Source organism: Phyllopteryx taeniolatus, chromosome 3 (genome assembly GCF_024500385.1).
Source record: "Phyllopteryx taeniolatus isolate TA_2022b chromosome 3, UOR_Ptae_1.2, whole genome shotgun sequence".
NCBI lineage: Eukaryota > Metazoa > Chordata > Actinopteri > Syngnathiformes > Syngnathidae > Phyllopteryx > Phyllopteryx taeniolatus.
Genome location: NC_084504.1, coordinates 12,291,331 through 12,312,770, shown reverse-complemented (window position 1 = coordinate 12,312,770; position 21,440 = coordinate 12,291,331). Strand labels below are relative to the sequence as shown.

The 21,440-nt window shown below is 43.0% G+C and overlaps 1 protein-coding gene across 5 annotated transcripts in view; it reads right to left on the bottom strand.

The window, feature by feature from the left end:
* Positions 1-21,440, bottom strand: part of kremen1 (kringle containing transmembrane protein 1) — a 124,127-nt gene that overhangs the window by 11,373 nt on the left and 91,314 nt on the right. For 3 of the 5 annotated variants that reach the window (XM_061769135.1, XM_061769137.1, XM_061769138.1), the window contains exons 4-8: positions 17,557-17,681; positions 11,267-11,420; positions 10,680-11,012; positions 4,758-4,991; positions 1,252-1,336 (exon numbers count right to left, since the gene is read on the bottom strand). In XM_061769135.1, coding sequence (XP_061625119.1) covers positions 1,252-1,336; positions 4,758-4,991; positions 10,680-11,012; positions 11,267-11,420; positions 17,557-17,681 — 931 coding nt within the window. The remainder of the gene's footprint in view (positions 1-1,251; positions 1,337-4,757; positions 4,992-10,679; positions 11,013-11,266; positions 11,421-17,556; positions 17,682-21,440) is intronic. The other 2 variants (XM_061769136.1, XM_061769139.1) reach the window with 2 other exon arrangements.

The following is a 21,440-nucleotide window of genomic DNA, read 5'->3' as shown; positions in this document are numbered from 1 at the left end:
TGCAGTCACTGATGGTGTAGTGATACATTTGCCTGACGTCTGTGCAGGCAGCATGAGTTCAGTTCCCACTCAGTCACGGTGTGAATGTGAGTCTGTACCCTGCAACTGACTGGCGACCAATTCAGGGTGTAGTCTGCCTGTCGCCTGGAGTAAGCTGGGATAGGCTCCAGCGCCCCTTGTCCCTGAATAGGATAAGCGGTGTCGAGAATGGATGGACGAATTTACATTTATATACAAGAATTTGAGAAGGGCGCCAATATTTTCTTACTTCTCCATACATCTTTTCCCATTGAAATGAATGGAAATGGCCTCCCCAAAACAAACAATCCCCAAAATTTGAAATGTGTTCTTAATAAGGGAAATGGCATCTATAATATTGTACTTTATAAAAACACATAGTAACATAATTAAATACAATGTCAAAAAACATTAAACAGTTTGTGCATCAGGTTTATTATTATTTAGGCTTTACACGATCAGGATTTTTGGGGCCGATCACCAAGTTTAAAAAACGATAACCGATCACCGATCCGATCACAAGATGGAGCAAGGTGTCCATTTACATGACTTGTTCATTTATTGTATATACTTGTGTACTGTATACTGAGTACTGTATCCATCCATCCATTTTCTGTACCGCTTATCCTCACTAGGGTCGCGGGTGTGCTGGAGCCCATCCCAGCTCAAAATTATTCTCTAGCATTTTAGACAAAAGTTAAAACATTAATGACTTCTAGGGTGTATTCAAGGATTGGCCACTGACATAAATTTAGGTCAAATCAACATTACAACATGACAGAAATAATGGGTGCTAACTTACTGTAATTAAATTACTTTATTTTGCAATTAAATTACTTTAATAAATACTGTTAATGACATGCTTACTCTAACTTTCTCACTGTCCCGGACTACATGGTGTTGTCCAGAGTTTGCGTCCGTTTGCGCCACCCCCCCTGCGTTGCTTGAACATGGCATGTTGCTTCTTGTTTACATTCTTCAGGTGTCCGATCAAATTTGTTGTGTTGAAGCATTTAGATGACATTCCCCACGACGTACTTCAGTTGTGCACAGACTGGAAATAACTTATGTGTTGTTTGTCTGAGACGCCGCAAAACAGTCCCACACCGACGAATGCTTTTTTCACCGACAAGATTAAAAAAAACTTTCCACTGTATTTTAATAATTCCTGCCCCATAAATGGTATATTAAATAAATTGTGGCTATTTGACATGAATGACTGACTAAACGTACTTGACTGTGATGTGCAGCAGCAGCTTGGCCAGCATGGCGACAACGGTGAGGATGAGGAGGCCGGCCAGGGCGTAGATGCTCCACACTGCAAAAAGACAAAGCAAAGAAGGCGGGGGTGACACGGTACCATGGCGTCAATGGTGTTGCTTGGCCAAGAAAGCAGACCGAAAGGACAAGCATGTGAGGAAACACCTGCTGGCAAAAGCTGAGCCAGCAAAGTGTCGAGAAATGTTGATGCATTATCCATTCACAGCTGTTGAAATGATTGCATTCATCACAAAGTCTTGATACGGTAAACCCCACCCGACTGGTGTTTCAAGTTGTTTAAATCAAATGTCAAGGAATCTAATTAAGGGAAAATTTTTTGTCTAAAATCAATTTAACATACAGTAATTCAAAGGTCAAGTTTATCACACAGTCAATCACACCATCTCCACTCGACTAGTGTTCCATGGTCTGGAATCAAACGCTCAGAAAAAAAATAGATTGTGTGAAATAAAATTTAAAAATTACCTAAATTAATAGAAAAAGTGCCATTCTAAAAGTAATGATATTACATCGAAAAAGAAAACAATTATATTAAATTTAAATAAACAAAAATATTATATTAAATTTAAATTACTAACATCCATCCATCCATCCATCCATTTTCTGAGCCGCTTCTCCTCATTAGGGTCGCGGGCGTGCTGGAGCCTATCCCAGCTATCATCGGGCAGGAGGCGGGGTACACCCTGAACTGGTTGCCAGCCAATCGCAGGGCACATACAAACAAACAAACATTCGCACTCACATTCACACCTACGGGCAATTTAGAGTTGTCAATTAACCTATCATGCATGTTTCTGGGATGTGGGAGGAAACCGGAGTGCCCGGAGAAAACCCACGCAGGCACGGGGAGAACATGCAAACTCCACACCGGCGGGGCCGGGGATTGAACCCCGGTCCTCAGAACTGTGAGGCAGACGCTCTAACCAATCATTCACCGTGCCACGTAATAAAATTCAACATAAGGTAATGATGAATTTTGTCAAATAGTTTTGATTTTTTAAATATATATATATATATATATATAATAAAAAAATGCCTTTGTTTTACTAAATGTATTTTTTCCAGGGTGTTTGTTTTAAGATTCAATAGAACTAACATTCATCGAAGAATAAAATGTATTTATAATAATAAAACAGGCGGCATGGTGGCTTCAAATCCTGGCCTCGCCTGTGTGGAGTTTGCATGTTCTCCCTGTGTCTGCATTCTGCGGGCACTCCGGTTTCCTCCCACATCCCAAAAACATGCACGGTAGGTTGATTGAAGACTCTTAATTGCCCGTAGGTGTGAAGGTGTGCACGAATGGTTGTTTGTTTATATGTGCCCTGTGATTGGCTGACGACCAGTTCTGGGTGTACCCCGCCTCTCGCCTGAAGATATCTGGGATAGGCTCCAGCATGCCCACAACCCTTGGGAGGATAAAGCGGTACAGAGAATGGATGGATGGATGAATAATAAAATAATTATGTTTTCTTTTTTCATCTAGAACTTTAACTATTTCATCAAATTACAAACCCCAATTCCAGTAAAGTTGGTATGTTGTGTAAAATGTAACTAAAAACAGAATACAATCATTTGGAAATCCTTTTCAAACGATATTCAATCGAGTACACTACAAAGACAAGATATTTAATGTTCAAACCAGTGTCAGCGTCATGGGGGGCACGCGTGGGGTACACCCACCTAAATGACTTATTGTGCCCCCCCCCCCAAATTAGTTGCACCCTGCCACAGGTCTCTGCAGTGTAGCTTTATCATGCCAGTCTTTGTACAGTGGGAAAGGAAAGTATTCAGACCCCCTTAAATTTTTGACTCTTTGTTATATTGCAGCCATTTGCTAAAATAATTTGTTATTTTTTTTCCCTCAATGTACACACAGCACCCAATATTGACAGAAAATTTTTGCAGATTTATTAAGAAAGAAAAACCGAAATATAACACAGCCATAAGTATTCAGACCCTTTGCTGTGACACTCCTATATTTAACTCGTGTGCTGTCCATTTCTTCTGATCATCCTTGAGATGGTTCTACACCTTCATTGGAGTCGAACTGTGTTTGATTATACTCATTGGACTTGATTAGGAAAGCCACACACTTGTCTATATAAGACCTTACAGCTCACAGTGCATGTCAGAGCAAATGAGAATCATGAGGTCAAAGGAACTGTCTGAAGAGCTCAGAGACACAATTGTGGCAAGGCACAGATCTGCACAAAAACATTTCTGCTGCACTTAAGGTTCGTAAGAGCACAGTGACCAGCATAATCCTTCAATGGAAGACATTTGGGACGACCAGAACCCTTCCTAGAGCTGGCCGTCCGGCCAAACTGAGCAATCGGGAGAGAAGAGCCTTGGTGAGAGAGGTAAAGAAGAACCCAAAGACAAAAACCCAAGTGAGCATCTCTGGAGAGACCTGAAAATGGCTATCCACCAACATTCACCATCCAACCTGACAGAACTGAAGAAGATCTGTGAGGAGGAATGGCAGAGGATCCTCAAATCCAGGTGTGAAAAACTTCATCATTCCCAAAAAGCCTCATGGCTGTATTAGCTCAAAGGGGGGCTTCTACTAAATACTGAGCAAAGGGTCTGAATACTTATGGCTGTGTGATATTTCAGTTTTTCTTTTTTAATAAATCTGCAAAAATTTCAACAATACCATTTTTTTCCTGTCAATATGCAGTGTTGTGTGTACATTCATGAGGGGAAAAAATGAACTTTGTGTGTCATTCCTCCTTTAAGGTCTATTTATTTCAATATTAAAATTATTAGTGTTAAATTTACCATTTGATACATTAATCAGATTAGATTAGGGCACTGATTGAATTAATTGGTCCATGATTAAAGTCAATTAATACAAGTGTTATAGTGACTAATTTAAATTATGAAGATTTTTATTCATCAGAAAATAATTTTATTATTTTATTTCAAGGTGGCATGGTGGACGACTGGTTAGCACATCTGCCTCACAGTTCTGAGGTAATTTAGAGTCTGACAAACTACGTAAGTGATTGGTCTACATTAAAGATCATTTAGAGGTTTTTCTTTGACATAAAACGTGATTGAGTCTTTGGACAAATGAAGATTTATGTGTTTTCATAAACATAAAAGGCAATTTAGTCTCAGACAACGTACATGCTTCGGAAACAAGATAATTTAGTCTGATTATGTGTTATTTATAAACATTCAAAACGATTTGGTCCTCGACAAATCAAACGTATATATTTTCATAAACATGAACGCCAACTTAGGGTCGTCAAGGAACCTACCTGGTACATGTTTTCGTCAGCATCCAAGGAAATTTAGTTTTTGAGAAAACTACGTTTTTCACACACATACAAGACCATTCGGCAGCTCACACAGAACTACTGTACATGTTTTTCTTAAACAACAAACACAATTTAGAGTCTGCAGAGACGCATGAAGGTGTAGATAGAGAGAAGCGTGGGAGCTGGACATACTAGCGTTGTGTCCGGTGGTCTGTCCAGGTCCAGCCCACTGACCTGGCATTCTGTGCTCCGGTTTGCCAGGGCTGGACGTGATCACGTAGAGGATCTGTGAGGACGAGGATGAGCGTCCTTTGGCTGTTACATTGGCACCGTCGGTGACGCCGGGGGCTGGCTGAGGTTCCACCGTGCTGGAGAAGCCCTCATTCTCATCCTCCGCGGCCTCCCCGTCCTCGTGGCTTCTCAGTGCTGCAGAGACAGTGGTGACAAAAAGTCAGTCTGGATCTTCCCTATAATGCCAAACATATGACACTGTCTGTGATACTTGACTTTTTGAGGCCTTTACTTCAGGGGCTCTCAAAATAGCTTGGGGGTTGACAAAATATTTAGCAATAAACCTGCTGTAGGTACCAGACCTAAAAAAATAACAACACAATTCATTTGTGTTCTTCCCCAGGAACGCTGGATCCCCAACTATTGACTGCTCAGGCCACCAGGTGCTGGGCCTGCGCCCATGGGGCGCAGCCGGGCACAGCCCAAAAGGGTAACCTGTGTCCCCCTTCCCATGGGCTCACCACCTGTGGGAGGGGGCATAAGGGTCGGGTGCAGTGTGAGCTGGGTGGTGACCTTGGCGATTCGACCCCCGGCTAAAAAAGACTGAGAAAGTTGAGGAATGCTCATCAAACACCTGTTTGGAACATCCCACAGGTGAACAGGCTAGTTGGGAACAGGTGGGTGCAATGATTGGGAATATAAGGAGCCTCCCTGAATTCCTCAGTCATTCACAAGCAAAGATGGGGCGAGGTTCACCTCTTTGTGAACAAGTGCGTGAGAAAATAGTCGAACAGTTTAAGGACAATGTTCCTCAACGTACAACTGCAAGGAATTTAGGGATTTCATCATCTACGGTCCATAATATCGTCAAAAGCTTCAGAGAATCTGGAGAAATCAATGCATCTAAGCGGCCAAAAACCAACGTTGAATACCCGTGACCTTCGATCCCTCAGGCGCCACTGCATCAAAAACCGACATCAATGTGTAAAGGATATCACCACATGGGCTCAGGAACACTTCAGAAAACCAATGTCAGTAAATACAGTTCTGCGCTACATCCGTAAGTGCAACTTGAAACTCGACTATGCAAACCAAAAGCCATTTATCAACAACACAGAGAAACGCCGCGGGCTTCTCTGGGCCCAAGCTCGTCTAAGATGGACTGACGCAAAGTGGAAAAGTGTTCTGTGGTCCGACGAGTCCACATTTCAAATTGTTTTGGGAAATTGTGGACATCGTGTCTTCCGGGCCAAAGAGGAAAAGAACCATCCGGACTGTTATGGACGCGAAGTTCAAAAGCCAGCATCTGTGATGGTATGGGGCTGTGTTAGTGCCAATGGCATGGGTAAATTACACATCTGTGAAGGCACCATTAACGCTGACGCTAACGCCCCCCCGATCAGAACCCGAGCGGCGTTCTGTTATTGGACTTCTGTGGTCATCACGGATTGTCCATAACGAACACCATGTTCAAGCATAAGGGTGTTCAAGCACTTGGCACCAGGACACCCTAGCTCGCAGTTCGATGATCGACTTTGTGGTCATGTCATCGGACTTGCGGCCACATGTCGTGGACACTCTGGTGAAGAGAGGGGCGGCGCTGTCAACTGATCACCACCTGGTGGTGAGTTGGCTCCCATGGTGGGAGAAGATGCCGGTCCGACGTGGCAGGCCCAAACGTATCGTGAGGGTCTGCTGGGAACGTCTGGCAGAATCCCCTGTCAGAAGGAGTTTCAACTCCCACCTCCGATAGAACTTTGCTTATGTTCCAGGGGAGGCGGGGGACATCGAGTCCGAGTGGACCATGTTCCGCGCCTCCATTGCTGAGGCGGCGCTGCGGAGCTGCGGCCGTAAGGTGGTCGGTGCCTGTCGTGGCAGCAATCCCCGTACCCGTTGGTGGACACCAACGGTGAGGGATGCCGTCATGCTGAAGAAGGAGTCCTATCGGGCTTTTTTGGCACCTGAGGCAGCTGATGGGTACCGGCTGGCCAAGTGTAATGCACCTTTGGTGGTCGCTGAAGCAAAAACTCGGGTATGGGAGGAGTTTGTTGAGGCCATGGAGAAAGACTTCCGGAAGGCTTTGAGGAAATTCTGGTCCACCAGCCGCCGTCTCAGGAGAGTAAAGCAGTGCACCACCAACACTGTGCATAGTGGGGATGGGGCGCTGCTGACCTCGACACGGGATGTTGTGAGTCGGTGGGGAGAATACTTCGAAGAGCTCCTGAATTCCACCCACACGCCTTCCCATGAGGAAGCAGAGTCTGGGTTCTCTGAGGCGGACTCTCCTATCTCTGAGGCTGAGGTCACTGAGGTAGTCAAAAAGCTCATCGGTGGCAAGACCCCAGGGGTAGATGAGATTTGCCCAGAGTTCCTAAAGGCTCTGGATGTTGTGGGGCTGTCCTGGTTGACACGCCTCTGCAACATCTAGTGGACATCGGGGACAGTGCCTCTGGATTGGCACACTGGGGTGGTGGTCCCCCTTTTTAACTGTTCCAACTTCAGGGAGATCACACTCTCAGCCTCCCTGGTAAGGTCTATTCAGGGGTGCTGGAGAGGAGGGTCCGTCGGGAAGTCGAATCTCAGATTCAGGACGAGCAGTCTGGTTTTCGTTCTGGCCGTGCAACAGTGGACCAGCTCTACACCCTCGGCAGGGTCCTCGAGGGTGCATGGGAGTTCGCCCAACCAGTCTACATGTGTTTTGTGGACTAGGAGAAGACGTTTGACCGTGTCCCATGGGGAGTCCTGTGGGGGGTGCTTCGGGATTATGGGGTATCGAACCCCCTGATACGGGCTGTTCGGTCCCTGTACGACCAGAGTCAGAGTTTGGTCCGCATACCCGGTAAATCTTACTCGTTCGAATCGCACTGACTCGACAGAATTTCAAGGTGCAGCCGAGGCGTCTGGTTTGGTGGCCTCTATTGCATCTCTGCTTTTTCCAGATGATGTGGTTCTGTTGGCTTCATCAAGCCGTGATCTCCAACTCTCACTGGAGCAGTTCGCAGCCGAGTGTGAAGCGGCTAGCATGAGAATCAGCACCTCCAAATCTGAGACCATGGTCCTCAGTCGGAAAATGGTGGCGTGCCCTCTCCAGGTAGGGGATGAGATCCTGCCCCAAGTGGAGGAGTTCAAGTATCTTGGGGTCTTGTTCACGAGTGAGGGAAGAATGGAACGGGAGATCGACAGGCGGATCGGGGTAGCGACCCAGGACACGCTGGAGAGACTACATTCTTCGGCTGGCCTGAGAATGCCTCGGGATCCCCCCGGAAGAGCTGGATGAAGTGGCTGGGGAGAGGGAAGTCTGGGCATCCCTGCTAAAGCTACTGACCCCACGGCCCGACCTCGGATAAGTATTGGCCCCCTTCTCAAATTCTTAGATTTTTGCAGTTTCCTTTAAGATCATCAAACAAAAGTAAATATCAGACAAACATAACCCAAGCTAACTTAAAATGCTGTTTTTAAATGGTGATTTCATTTATTAAGGAAAAAAACAAACACTATTCAAAGTTCCCTGGCCCTGTGTGAAAAAGTAATGGCCCCCTAAACCTAATTACTGGTTGAGCCATCCTCAGCAGCAGCAACTGAAGTTGAGCGTTTTTTATAATTGGCAATGAGTCTTTCACATCTTTGTGGGGATATTTTGGCCCACTCTTCCTTCCAGAATTGTTTGAATTCAGCAAAATGGACGGTTTTTGAGCATCACGGCCTTTTTAAGGTCATGCCACTCCATTTCAATCGGATTCAAGTCTGGACTAGGTCACTCCGAAACCTGTATTTATCCATCCATCCATCCATCCATCCATTTTCTGAGCCACTTCTCCTCACTAGGGTCACGGGCGTGCTGGAGCCTATCCCAGCTACCATTGGGCAGGAGGCGGGGTACACCCTGAACTGGTTGCCAGCCAATCGCAGGGCACATACAAACAAACAACCATTCGCACTCACTTTCACACCAACGGGCAACTTAGAGTCTCCAATTCATGCATGTTTTTGGGATGTGGGAGGAAACCGGAGTGCCCGGAGAAAACCCACGCAGGCACGGGGAGAACATGCAAACTCCACACAGGCGGGGCCGGAGATTGAACCCTGGTCCTCAGAACTGTGAGGCTGACGCTCTAACCAGTCGCCCACCGTGCCGCACCTTTATTTATTTATTTATTTTTAAGTCATTCAGAGGTTGACTTTCTGGTGTGTTTTGGATCGTTATCCTGCTGCAGAATCCAAGTGCGCTTCTGGTTGAGCTCACAAACTGATGGCTGAACATTCTCCTTCAGGATTTTCTGTTAAAGAGCAGAATTCATGGTTCCATCAAGTTGTCCAGGTCCTGAAGGAGAAAAGCAGTCCAAGACCATCACACTACCACCACCATGTTTGACTGTTGGTAGGATGTTATTTTTCTGAAATGCTATGCTACATTTACGCCAGATGTAATGAGACACACACCTTCCAAAAAGCTCAACTTTGATCTTGTCAGTCCATATAATATTCTCCCATAACTCTTGGGAATCATTGAGATGTTTTTTTTTGTTGTTGAACATTTAAAAAAATTCCATCCGACAGACAAACAGACAGACAAACCATCCTATTAAGATCCCACATGGTCATCTTACTTATGGGCGACAAATGTTTCAGCCTTGGTGGAGGTCATGTTTTCACAGTCACCATATCTGGATGTGTTTGTTGCATTTTAATGATAGTCATTGTCATTTTGAATTAAAATCTAACGTCCGTCTAGCCAGATGTCTCGCTGACATCTTTCACTTGTGGTGAGGTCATCAACTTTTCCGCAGGCTTTTTGTTCTCCGCGCGGCCATGCAATCAGAGTTGCAATGTTACCGAACGTGGGCGGCATTCATAAAAAAAGGCCGGCGATGCGGGGGCTGCTGCATAAGAAAAGAAAGTTCAGAGAGGAGAAGTCAAATATGACTTCCAAATGCGGCGTTGGCCCCGAGGACTAATGGAAAAGCGAAACATTTTTTATTTTTTTTGCAAAGCAAAACCTCATCATGCAAATGTGGCACTCGTTGGTTGGAGCCTCAAATAAAAGGCAACATGGCGATGCCTGGAGTGATTAGCTGTCAATCACAGGAGTGACAAAGCTACACACATTAGCATTCACAACCACTAACAATTAAGTCTTCAGACATGTTTTTGTAAATATCAACGACGACTAAGTGTCTTCAAAGAACCTAACGTGTCTTTTTCTATACCTTGTGGATAATTTAGACTTCAGTGAACCTAAAACACATTTTTGTAACATTGAAGACAATTTAGTCTTCAACCTAATGTTCGTGTTTTCATAAACATCGAAAGACAGTATAGTATCAAGTTTTTGCAAAACTTACATAATAATTTTGTATATTTTCATAAGCATCCAAAGAATATTTAGTCTTCAACCAACCTAATGTAAATATTTCCGTGAACATTAAAGACAATTTCATGTATGTGTTTTTGGGTGATCTATAAAAAAATTTGTCTTCAAGCAACCAAATGTGCGTTTTTTTATAAACGTCAATGACAATTTAGAGTATTTGACAAATCCAAAATATGTCTTCCTAGACAGAAGAGAATTTAGTTTCTGACAATTTAGTCTTCAATGTACCTACTATGTTTTATGTAAACAAAGACAATGTGTTTTGTCAACATCAGGGATGAGTTAAAAAAAAAAAAAAGGTGAAGTAGTAGTAATCGTTAACATATCTGTATTCATAAGTATCCAAGATGGTTTAGTCTTCAATGAAGCTAATGTACAAGTTTTCGTAAACATCAAAGACTATTTAGAGCCATCGATGAACCTAACGTATGTGTTTTTGGTATACATTTTTGTATAATCTATCAATTTTAGAACAAGCAACTGTGCTTCCATAAGAGAATGTGAACCCTTACCTTGGTAGATCAGCGCAAACCCTTGCGCCTGGTTGGTACGGTCCGAGTAGAAGTAGAGTATGACAAAGTCTCCGGTGACATTGACCAGCTGGCGGGGCGGGCTACGCCAGTCGAAGCGAGCCACCACCTCATTGGTGTAACCGTTCAGCAGCTCCACCATATCCGTCTGATCTGTGATGTCGAAGAAGGTGAAGTTGAAGAGGATGGCAGAGGATCCAGGCACCTGCACCGTCCAGTAGCAAACGCGACCAGCTCCGTATTTGTCTGGAAAGTCCGGGGAGTAGATGACTCCGGATGGGGAAGAGTAATTCCCTCCACAGGAACCCACCCGAGCTGCGAAAAATTGATACAGAAAAAAAAGCAACAAACTCGAACAATCCGTCTATCATTCATTTTGTATTATTAATCTGAGCCTAAAATTGAAACGTAAAAAATCCAGGAATTTTTCATTTTAGATTTTAGTTTAGTTAGAGTAAAAAATACATAACAAAATAACCACTAATTTTTTACTTTTTGATTTTCAATTGAAAATGGAAAGAACAACTGATACATCGACTTCAACCGTTTAGCGCGGCTCGGCGACGTACTGTCGAAGATGATGACCCAGCCGTCTCCTCCACACGGCTGCGTGTGGTCGCCGAAACAAACGTGGTTACACTCCTTGCTGGGAGCTTCGCCGTGGTAATCAAGGTCCACTTCGTTGCCGCAAAAACAAGCGTACCCCGACTCCATGCCTGCCAGCTGCAACACAAAATAAGCTTAAATGTAATCACCTACCATTCAAGGACTTTCAAGATCCATTTCAGCGTCACTGTATTTATACATTCAAACAAATGCTTTACTGAAACAATCGTGTTTCAAGGAAATACTTTAGTCTTTGTAAGCGTTAAAGCAAATTTAGTCTTCAACAAACGTTTTTGTAAACGTCAAGGACGATTTAGAGACTTCAACGAACCGAACGTACGAGTTTTCATTGGACTCTTCCATGAACCTAACGTATGCCTTTATGGCTACCGCACACCGAGTGTCATGGCTGAACCTGACTGAACTGTGTGCGTGGTTTCAGTCAGCCACTGGTTTTACCAATCGCCCGGTGCACACTGTCGCAGATTACAGCCCATCAAAACACACATAAGCTTTCACTCATGCTAAAACTACATTTCCAGGTTTTAAGCGAGCAAGAGAGAATAGCCGCAGCGCTGCCCCAAAGCCATATAAATACAGAATATAAAACATCAAAGACAGTGTTTTATACGACTACATAACTATATTAATAATTTCTAATGTGCATGTGGATGAAAAAGCGAAGCTTGTGGCCAAAATGTACACACGGTACGTACCGAGCTGGGTACGTTCAAATGAACAGCAGAGAGTGAGACTATTTTAAAAAAGCCACACACTCGGTTTTACTCTCGGCCACATCCACTCTCTTTAGCAACACGCTTCTTCCTTAACTATTGACCTATCTTTTTATGGTTTAATAAATGTGATAAAGTACAATATACTGTATGTGCATAATTTAACACTTATACAGGCTTGCTGTTAAGGGCGTCCATATATCCAATCACTCAATGTTCTAGTCAAATCGGGTTCGACCACATCGCGCAGTGTATGAGATGCCTAAATGTCCAAGACAAATTTGAGTTTTCAACAAACATGAATGTGTTTTTGTAAACATCAAGGACAATTTTACATACTTCAGTAAATTTAACATACGCATGATTTATATCGTTCACTGAACCTAATTTTGTAAACATCCACGTCAATTTAAAGACTTTTTATTAGAGACTTCATTGAAAAATAAACACCCACTTTAATTTAGTCTTAACTAAAGTTAAAGTACATTTTTAGAAACACTGGAAGAAATTAAGTCTTCACTTAACCTAGTGTACGTGTTTTTGATGTAGTCTTTACTAAACCACGCATCTGCATGTTTTTCTAATATCCAACATGATTTAGTCTTCAATAAGCCTAACAGTTTTCATAAACATCTAAGACAATTTAGGGTCATCAATTAACCCTAATGTATGTTTTCATAAACATCTGAGACATTTTTATGGACATATGTTCCATCCATCCATTCTCAAGACCACTTATTCTGTTTAGGGTCGCAGGGCGCTGCAGCCTATCTCAACTTCGGGCGAAAGGTGGACTACACCCTGAACTGGTCGCGAGTCAGTTACAGCGCACATATAGACACAGACAACCATTCGCACTCACATTCACACCGCCACAAAGTGGGAACTAAACCCATGCTGCCCACACCAAAGTCAGGCGAGTGTAGCACTACACCATCAGTGACTGGACATATGTTTAATTTCTCAGTCTAACAAACAAACTATCCTATTCGATAGATATTTGTTGCGTGAGAAACTTTGTAAATATAAATTCACTGGTGGGAATGCTAATAATTATTGCCATTATTCATGCCGGATATGATTAAGTCTTACATAAAAAAGGTCCCCAGTGTTGTCAGTTCAAGTGCAATTGCTTCTTTTTACCATTTGCATATCAAGTAGTGTGAAATACAAGCCTTTTCTTCCCGCCTCGTCATTACCAGATGCTGTAACTCACATTACCGTGGAGAATAAAATGGGACCGAAGGAATGTGAAAACGTCACAAGTCATCACACTCAAAAGTGCTATTGTCCCGCCATCAAAGGGAAGCTATTGTGTGATGGTTTAAGTCCCACTAGTGAAGGTACGCACGCCGTGCTTTCCCACTCGCCCAACGCCTCCGCTCATGGACGAGGAATTTATGGCCTTGTGATTGTTCGGGGAACACTTGTGGGCTATGGAATAGCAGTTGCTGGCACTGGGCTATAAGGACACGGCTTTTTTTACTAGAAGGATGAAAGGGGCATACAGTGAACCCCCGCTATATCGCGGTTCATCGGTCGTTCTTCCTTTATTGCGGACTATTAAGCAATATTTTTCATATAGGTTTTTATAAAAGCAAGTCCGAATTTAAACTTGTGCTCCTTCAGTGCAGTACAAAGTTGTGCTGCAACATGCTAAGAGAGCAGAAACAATGCATGTGAATACAGTGGTGCCTTGAGTTACGAGTTTAATTTATTCTGTGATGATGCTCATAAATCAAAACACTTGTGTCATAAATCATCTTTCCCTATTGAAATGAATGGAAATGCCATTAATTTGTTTCAGCCCCACATTGTACCCATTTCTCGTGTGCACGCCTTGGCCACCAAGGTCCAGTATAATATATATACATGAAGAATATGGTCACAACTGCTCAACAAGCTGCAATAATTCATCCATCCATTTTCTGAACTGCTTATCCTCACAAGGGTCGCGGGTGCGCTGGAGCCTATACCAACTATCTGGTGTATCGGGCAAGAGGCGGGGTGCACCCTGAACTGGTTGCCAACCAATCGCAGGGCACACATAAACAAACAACCATTCGCACTCACATTCACACCTAAGGGAAATTTAGAGTCTTCAATTAACCTACCATGCATGTTTATGGGATGTGGGAGGAAACCGGCGTGCCCAGCGAAAACCCACACAGGCATGGGGAGAACATGCAAACTCCACACAGGCGGGGCCGGGATTTGAACCCCAGTCCTCAGAACTGTGAGGCAGACGTTCTAACCACTCCTCCACCGTGCCGCCAGCTGCAATAATATTGATCATTTTTCACAGAGGATAAAGAATATATGCCTGTTAGTATTGTCTGTCTATATGTGTTGTTGCACCGTTTGTGTTCAAATATCCATTGCTAAAAGGGTTATAAGACTTGGATTATTGATGCTCTTCGTTAGCCAGTCGATGGCGTTTTGCAGTCTGTGTTAGCATTAAGCTAGCGGACATTTCATCGGCAAAGTTGTGTGATCTCTTTTAAAATACACAACGTCTAATTCTTTTTTTATGTTGAGCTTGACAGTAAATTTCAACTGGGAGTGGCAAACAGCTTGAAACCTCGTAATTTAACGAATTGTTCACTATCCACCAAACTGCTGCTTTTTAAGTTAAGTTTGCTGCCACCATCTAGGGCTCGTATCTCCAAATTTTGCTCACAAGTCAAATATTGGCCAATTGACGGCTCGTATGTATGTATTGTTGTATGCTCCGATTGTATGTTTGTTTTGCTGCTCCTTTCGTGTTAAAGGCCTTTTCAGACTGCAGTTGCCCAGTGTGAAAGGCCCTCTCGTCAAAGTGCAAAGACGATGAAAACGGGGGTTAAGTAATTCCATATTTGGAAGTGGTAATGTAAAAGCCTAGAAGGAAGTCAGGAGGCTTTCCCCGCTGAGTGGACCGCAACTTGGTAATATATATTCGTCATTGTTGGAAAAGAAAGCCATAACTTTGCTCATTTTAAGGGGGAGGAGGTGACGCAGCAGCAAAAAAAAAGGGAATGCCAATATCCCATTAGAGCGTTTGCCTCACAGTTCTGAGGAGTGGGTTTCAATCCCCGCTCCCGCCTGTGTGGAGTTTGCTTGTTCTCCCCGTGCCTGCGTGGATTTTCTCCGGGCACTCCGGTTTCCTCCCACATCCCAAAAACATGCATGGTAGGTTAATTGACAACTCTAAATTGCCCGTAGGTGTGAATGTGAGTGCGAATAGTTGTTTTTTTTGGTATGTGCCCTGCGATTGGCTGGCAACCAGTTCAGGGTGTACCCTGCCTCCTGCCCGATGATAGCTGGGATGGGCTCCAGAACTCCCGCGACACTAGTGAGGATAAGCGGCTCAGAAAATGGATGGATGGATGGAATATCCCATGCTAATTTTATGGCAGTGTCTCAGAGTTAAACTCGTTTGTGAGCTTTGTCGTTCCAGGAATAGCGCTTTGAGGTGTATTTCAGGCTGAGCATTGAGCTTTGTAAGGGAGTTTGAAAGTCTGCTGAAGAGACGTCTCGGCATATTATTTTTTTAGTGGCCCAAAGTTCGGGATAATGGGACACCACAATTATTATGCCTTCCTCCATTTCCCCCTTGCCGTTTACAGTACCACTCTGCCAAAATAGCACTCAGAAATCACTCCACCACCCTCTCTCCCATTGGAGGAGCTTTTTGATGTCAGCGCATCAAAACTCCTGAATAGAACATTTTTTTATCCGATGAATGGGAAAGTCGAGTGCGTCAAGACGCTTTGCCAAGTCCAGTGTGAAAGAGCTTTTAAATTAGCAGTTCTTTGAAGGTTTATAATTACGATGTCATCTATGCTTATTACTATTAGCCCATCTATGGTATTTCATATTATATGTTAGCATGAAGCTAGTGGACTTTTTTTAAAATATGGTTTGGTTGAATATTTTTAATAATAATAAATACACAGTGTTAAATTTTCTTTGTTTTAAGTGTTACTTTTATGGTGAACTTCAACTGGGGGTGACAAATAAACTGCTTGAGGCAAACACACTGTACCTCTTATTTGGAGAACTGTGTGAGTGAAGAGTCTTCATTTCATTGATGTTATACGATAGTCGCCCATTTCCTGATAGTGAGAATTGGCACTAAGGAATACTTTAAAGAGTGTGCTTTAATAACTTCAAAGGTGTTTAAAGCATGTGGGAGGGGTAAATGGGGGGATCACTATATGACTTTTTCTTATTTTGGGGGGGGGTTTGGCTGCTGTCATCCTCACAGATGCAAATCTACCAAGACACAAGATGAACACCTGGCAGAATTTGCGGCGCGCACAAAGATAAGCCAGAGGGGGAGATGAGCGCAGCACATTGGAGATGTGGAGGAGGAAGAGGAGGAGAAAGTGGTGGTGGTGCCCGACGGGCTAATTCCTGCTCCTTTCCAGCTCTCAAGCCTGATTGCAGCCGCCATTCGTCACACGTCGCTCGCCCTCTCAACAGGAAGCTCGACAGAAAAGGTGAAAGCGAAACAGCGGGCAACACAATGGCCACCAGTGGTCGGAAGTACAAATACTATGTTCCTATCCTTGGTAGATTTTACAGGTATCGTGACTATATTTGAGTATTAATTTCTCTGATGTCTTTTCACGTTCACTTCCTACATTTGAAAACAGATATCTGTACTTTCTGCTTCTTACTTTGTCAAAATAGGCTTGCCACACTAAATTTCAAGACTGGGTTAGTGTTTCAAAGTCAGATTTAGGGTTTTAAACAAGGATTAAGGTTTTAAATTAGGTCTTCCAGCCTGTGCCAGGGTCTGAAAACAGGGTTAGGGATTCAATCTAGCGTTTCAAGCCTGGGTTAGGGTGTCAAACTAGGGAATCAAGATAAGTTTTGGGTTTAAAGTTAGGGTTTCAAATTAGGAGGTGAAGTTAGCTTTTGGGTTTCAAACTAGAGTTATGTTTTCAAGACTGGGTTAGCGTTTCAAAGTCAGGTTTAGAGTTTCAAACTAGGGTTGTGCTTTTACATTTTTCAATTTCAAAGTTTTTTAAAGTTTTCAAACCTGAGTTAGGGTTTCAAGAAAGGTTAGGGTTTTAATTTACAGTACCAAGCCTGGGTTGAGGTGTCAAATTAGGTTAGAAGGGGTGAGGGCTTCAATTTAGGGTTTCAAGTGAGGATTAGGGTTTCAAGCCTGGGTTAGGGTTTCAAATTAGGGTATCAATTTAAATGATCAAACCTGGGTTACGGTTTTAAATCAGGGTTTGAATCCAAGTTTAGAGTTCCCAAATTACGGTTTAAACACACAGTTGGGGTATAAAGTTAGGGCTTGAAGCCTGGTTTGTGGTTTTAAGATACATTTAGGGTTTCAAGTTAGGATTTCAGATTATTGTTTGAAGCCTTGGGTAGGGTTTCAAGATAACGTTCCAACGCAGGGTTAAAGTTTCAAGTTACTGTATCAAACCAAGGTGTGAAGCCTGGGTTAGGGTTGCATGTCTTGGTGAGGCTTTGAAGCCCGATTTGTGCATCAGATGAGGTTTCAACGCAGGGCTGACCTTGTATCTCTGCTTCCTGCAGAAGCTGATGCAGGTCTGGATAGTTAGCTTGTTGGAGGTCTCGGTGGGCCCGGACAAGGTGGGGGGGTCCCCGCTATCTCGGAAGCAGCCCAGGTTCCCCGGCACTGACAAAACAAAAACAAAAACAATTAATAAGGGATTCCTTTTAAACAATCAATGCTTAAAGGTCAATGAACGGATTATTATGCCCAAGCCCTAGTACACACAAAATTAAACATAAATGAAAGTTACACCACAAAGTCAGCTGTGCAGTCTTTTTTTGAAATGATTTCATTTCCAAGAATTCATTTCAAATTATCCTTTCAAATAACAGCTTCAAGCCTGGGTTTCAAATTCGGGTTTTGAGCATGAGTTAGGGTTTTAAATTAGGTTTTCAAGGCAGGGTTAGGGTTTCAAATTAGGGTTTCAAGACAGGGTCGGGGTTCAAAATTTGGATTTTGAGCCAGGATTAGGGTTTCGTATTAGGGTTTCAAAGCAAGGGTAATTTTTTTTAATTTGGGTTTCGAGGCCAGAGTTTGAGTTTTAAGATTTTGTGTTCGAACTTGGGTTTGGATTTCATATTAGGGTTTCGAACCAGGGTTAAGATTTCAAATTAGGGTATCAAGCCAGTGTGACAGTTTTAAATTATGATTTTAAAATAGGATGTGTGATTAAAATTTAGGGTTAGGTTTAGGTTTCAAGCCAGGCTCATGATTTCAAATGATTGTTTTAATAAAGGGCTACGATTTTAAATTTGGGTTTTGAGCCAGGGTTACAGTTGCATAGTAGGGTTTCAGAGCCAGGGTTAGGGCTTTAAATTAGGGTAATGAGGATAGACCGCTAACCACAATATTAGGAACAGCCCTCAGTATGATGTAGTACAATAATAAACACATGGTCAAATGATGACAGCTTCTCCAGCACAACAACTGGCGCAGTAAAAAAGATGACACTGGAGCCATCCCTCCACAATAAAAGCTTATCCCATATGCCAAACACACGCTGCACATTTGACTTCACAAAAACTAGGGGCAAAAGGAGAGTGTGGCATACTTTGGATTCCATTGCAAGTTAGTGCGCCTGCAAAAAAAATGCCCAGTAGAGAAGACAAAGTCACACTTTGTGTGTGGAATTCGCCATGTGACACTTTATTCGTCCTTATTTACATCTACATTCATCACTCACTCACCAGTTGTAAATCACATCAAATATTTCAGCTTCTTACCACAATGCAGGTCCAGCTTTTCCCAGCCAATTCATGTGTCTGTGAATCACCATGACACTAATCAGAATACGTGTGTGTGCGCATGTGTTTGTGTGTGTGTGTGTGTGAGAGAGAGAGAGAAGGTGAGCTAGCAGAAAGCTACAGCAGCGCTTTTGAAGCTTCTTTATCCATCAATGGATTACGGCACAGAAAGGACAGGAGATAAACACGTGGATGGGAAGCAAGCAGACTCCCTGTGGCAGAAAATGCTCACACAGATTAAAATGACATTGGACAGATTATTATTATTTTTTTTGCAGCGACAGGTTTGTTTACTCACTAGTCAGAGAGTGAGTTGGTCAATTATTCAGTCAGCCACTCAGTTAGGTAGTTAATTAGTCAGTTAGTTCTATTAGTCAGTTACTGACTGATTGATTAGGTGGGTGAGGGAATTAGTCAGTCTGGCACCTACTTAGTCAGTGAGTCAGTTTTGTAAGGCAGACAGTCAGTTGGTAATTTAGGCAGTCTAGTCAGTCGGCCAATCGCTAGAGTTTACTCCGTTTAGTAAGTCAGTTACGCAGTCAATCAGTGAGTGAGTTACTCAGTCAGTGAATCAGTCAGGTAGTTAGTTAGTCAATCAGTTAGTCAGTTGAGTCAGTTGGCCATCCACTAAGTCAGTAAGTTTAGAATTAGTTTGGTCGCTGAGTTAGTTAGTCAGTTAGACAATTCGTACGTCATTTAGTTAATGTCAGAGTCAGTCAGCCAGTTAGTTATGTATTCAGTGAATCAGTTATGAAGTCATTCAGTCAGTGAAACAGTCAGTCTGTGAGTCAGTTAATAAGTCATTGAGTGAGTGAGTAAGTCAGTCAGTCAGTCAGTTATTCAGGGAGTGTTTAAGTGAGTAACTTAGTCAGCCAGTTTGTTAGTCAATCAATTAGTTAGCTAGCCAGCCAGGTAGTAAGTCATTCAGTCAGTAGGTAAGCCCGTTGGTTAATATGTCAGTTAATACAGTAAGTGAGTTGGTTAGTCAATCAGGAAGTTAGTAAGTTGGTCAGTTCATAATTAATTTATTCAATCAGTGGACTCACTGACCGAAGTTATATAAGGCATTTTGAAAATAGCAAACAACTTGATTACGACTTCATCATGGCTCTGGTAGACCACATTTTGACGCGTTTACACTCGTAAATTTGCCCCCCACCCCCTGTTCTGTAAATGGGAGCATTGCCGAGTGCGGACAATGAGGCCGTTATTACTGCTGTGCAGAAAGAGCAGAGTGTTCGCTTTTGTTCAGGGTGAAGTTGGGAATACAATGCTGAAAAATACAACGGACATAAATCTGTCACATGGGAGAAAGGGTATCCTTTGTCTCTAAGAAATGAATGTACATATATACATATATTGTTTTACAATAATACTTAACTACATATTATTTGCTCTTTAATTTCATGAGTACCTGTGGTTAAAAAGCCAAACGTGGAGAGTCTCTCTTGCCAAAATACATAAGTGGAGTAATTGAATGGGGCAATCATTGAAAAAAAGCCTCTCAATTATCCACAATCTCTCTTTTTCTCATCCGTTACCTCTCTTTGTATTATTATAATATAGCTATAGCTTCCTAAACAATTCTGCCATGTTTTTTTGTGGTTCAATAAAAATAGGGATGTCCTGATCACATTTTTTTTCGCACCAGAGTCCGAGTCTTCTGCCAATACCTCGACAATGCATTAAAGAGACATACACACACACAGACACATATATATCCATCCATCCATTTTCTGTGCCGCTTTATCCTCACAAGGGTCACGGGCGTGCTGGAGCCTATCCCAGCTATCTTCGGGCGAGTGGCGGGGTACACCCTGAACTAGTCCTCAGCCAATCGCAGGGCACATATAAACAAACAACCATTTGCACTCACATTCACACCTATGGGCAATTTATAGTCTTCAATCAATCTACCACGCATGTTTTTGGGATGTGGAAGGGAACCGGAGTGCCCGGAGAAAACTCACGCAGGCACGGGAGAACATGCAAACTCCATACAGGCGAGGCTGGGATTTGAACCCCGGTACTCAGAACTGTGAGGTAGATGACCAGTGCAACAAATACGACACGGGCTGATCTGATGAGCAACTTCACACCGATGATTTATTTATTTTTTAATGCATGGAACCGAATGGTATAAAAAGTTGATTCCTTTCTTTACCCACCGATGAGGCACAAGGTTAGTGTTGGTGACACTGTGAGACGTTTATATGAATTTTGTCCCAATTCATTGTGACTGTAAAGTTGCTATGGTGAACTTTTCGCTTAATGTTAAGCTTTTTTTTCTGTCATCAGCTCTTACGTTTGTTTGAAGACTAAAATAAACGCTAAAAACCATCAGTGCAAAAGTGCAAGCAACCGTTTACTTTGTTAGCTGTCTCAATGTTGGCATAGACGTGTTTTCTTGTTTCACTCAGCCAACTGACTGAAAGTTGACTTCACTGAAGCTCCGCGCGGTGTAGGCTGAGGCTCGGAACGTGTCAGACGCTACACATCATGAAAGCCTCCTTTGCACAATATAATCTTATTCCACGAGTTGCACTGAGGCGACTGGTCAATCATTTTAACAAAGTTAAGACACACTTTTGTGCTCCGCTGCCGCCGTTGGGCACGACCACGTCTTCATACCCGTTCT